The 1,612-nt window shown below is 65.7% G+C and overlaps 1 protein-coding gene across 1 annotated transcript in view; it reads right to left on the bottom strand.

Moving 5' to 3' along the window:
* Positions 1-214: 214 nt before the first annotated feature.
* LOC121672613 (THAP domain-containing protein 7-like) overlaps positions 215-1,612 on the bottom strand; it is a 3,789-nt gene continuing 2,391 nt past the window's right edge. The window contains exons 5-6 of the mRNA XM_042045335.1: positions 1,557-1,612; positions 215-836 (exon numbers count right to left, since the gene is read on the bottom strand). Coding sequence (XP_041901269.1) covers positions 290-836; positions 1,557-1,612 — 603 coding nt within the window. The 3' untranslated portion in view covers positions 215-289. The remainder of the gene's footprint in view (positions 837-1,556) is intronic.

Genomic DNA, 1,612 nt, shown 5'->3' on the forward strand with positions numbered 1-1,612 from the left:
TTCCATCCCAGCTCCTCACCAACCTCACAGGGAAGAATTTCTTCCCAATATCCCACCTAAATCTCCCCACTTCCAGGGTGACGCCACTTTTCCTTATCCCGTCCCTCCTTGTCTAAAGTCCGGGCATGACCCGGAATTCTATTCCAGCCCCTCACTGGAGAATTTCTCCCTAAAACTTCTAGAAATTCCACGAACTCCCACAGATTCCCACAAGTTCCGCATAGAAAAGGCGAAATCTTTATTTACAAACCTTCCTGCCGTGGCCAAGCCTCGGAGAACCAGGAATTCCTCAGTGCCCTCCGTCTCCGAGCAGCTCCACCTCCACCGGCCCCGGGGGATCCTTGGGGCTCCGCCGCGGCTCCGGGACGCCCCTTCTCTCCCTCTGGAGCTCGGCCAGGCGCAGCCGGAGCCGCTGCTCCCGCCGTTTTCCCGCCTGCAGCTGCCGCTGGGCCTTGTCCAGGGCGTCGAGCGCGGCCTCGGCGCGGCGCTTCCAGAGCAGGGCGCTTCCCACCTGGTAGCTGTGCTCGCTCTGGATGTAGGATCCGGCGCGGGGCGGCAGCCGCAGCATGAACAGCGACGGGGACGGGGGTCCCGGGGGTCCCGCGGGGGCTGCGGGGGCCGGGGGGGCTCCCTCGGGCAGAGCCGGAGTGGTCGTGGCTTCCTCGTCGCCCGTGGCCACCAAAAGGGTCTCTGGGATGGCGCCCGAGGGGCCGGGAAGTGCCGGGACACCGCCGTGGTCACCAGCCGGGGGGGGGCCGGGGTCTTTGGTGTCCCGCGGGAAGCAGGAGACGTCGGAGGGGAACGGGGGGGCCGGCGGGGATGGGAGGGGGTCCCGTCTGTGGGGAGAGGAAAGAGGGGAGAGCTGTCATCCTGCAGTGCCCCCCAACATGCCTCCAGAGCATCAGAAGGTACCGGAGAGCCCCGAGGGGTGGGAGAGGCCAGGAGGGAATGGGGGGTCCTGAGGGTGGCAAATGTGGGGGGCAACAGGGAATCCAGAGGGGATGTGGGTGTCCCAGAGTTGGGAGAGGTCGGGGGAAAACGGGGGTCTGACAGGGATGCTGGGGGGGGAACAGGGGATCCAGAAGGGATGGGTGGGGAGGTTCCCACCTATTCCAAGAAAAAGCAGGGAAGCTCTCTTATCCTGCAGAGCCCCCCAAAGCTCCCCCCAGAGCAGCCAGAGGTGCAGGAAAGTCCCCGGGGTGGGAGAGGTCGGGGGGGAATTGGGTGTCCTGGGGAGTGGGAGAGGTTGGGGAGGAAAGGGGTCTAGCAGGGATGGGGGGGGGTCCCATCCACATGGAGAATAAATTGGGGAGCCCCATTACCCTGTGAGGCCCCCAAAAGCCCCCAGGACCACCCAGAGGTCAAGGAGAGTCCTGGGGGTGGGAAAGGTCAGGGGACAATGGGGGGTCCAGCGGGGAACGGGGGGTCCCAGGGGTGGGAGAGGTCTGGGGGTCCCGCAGGGTCCAGCAGGGAAGAGCGAAGGGTTCTGCCGGTGCTGGGAATAAACCAGGGAGCCCCGTTCTTCCCTGAACCCCCCAAAGCCCCCCAGGACTCACTTCCACTTCCGGGCGTTCCGGAGGGGCTTCGGGGGGTCACTGTCGGCCGGGGGGGG

Source organism: Corvus kubaryi, unplaced genomic scaffold (assembly GCF_017639235.1).
Source record: "Corvus kubaryi isolate FWS band 111438036 unplaced genomic scaffold, C.kubaryi_AGA036_p1.0 63116, whole genome shotgun sequence".
Lineage (NCBI taxonomy): Eukaryota > Metazoa > Chordata > Aves > Passeriformes > Corvidae > Corvus > Corvus kubaryi.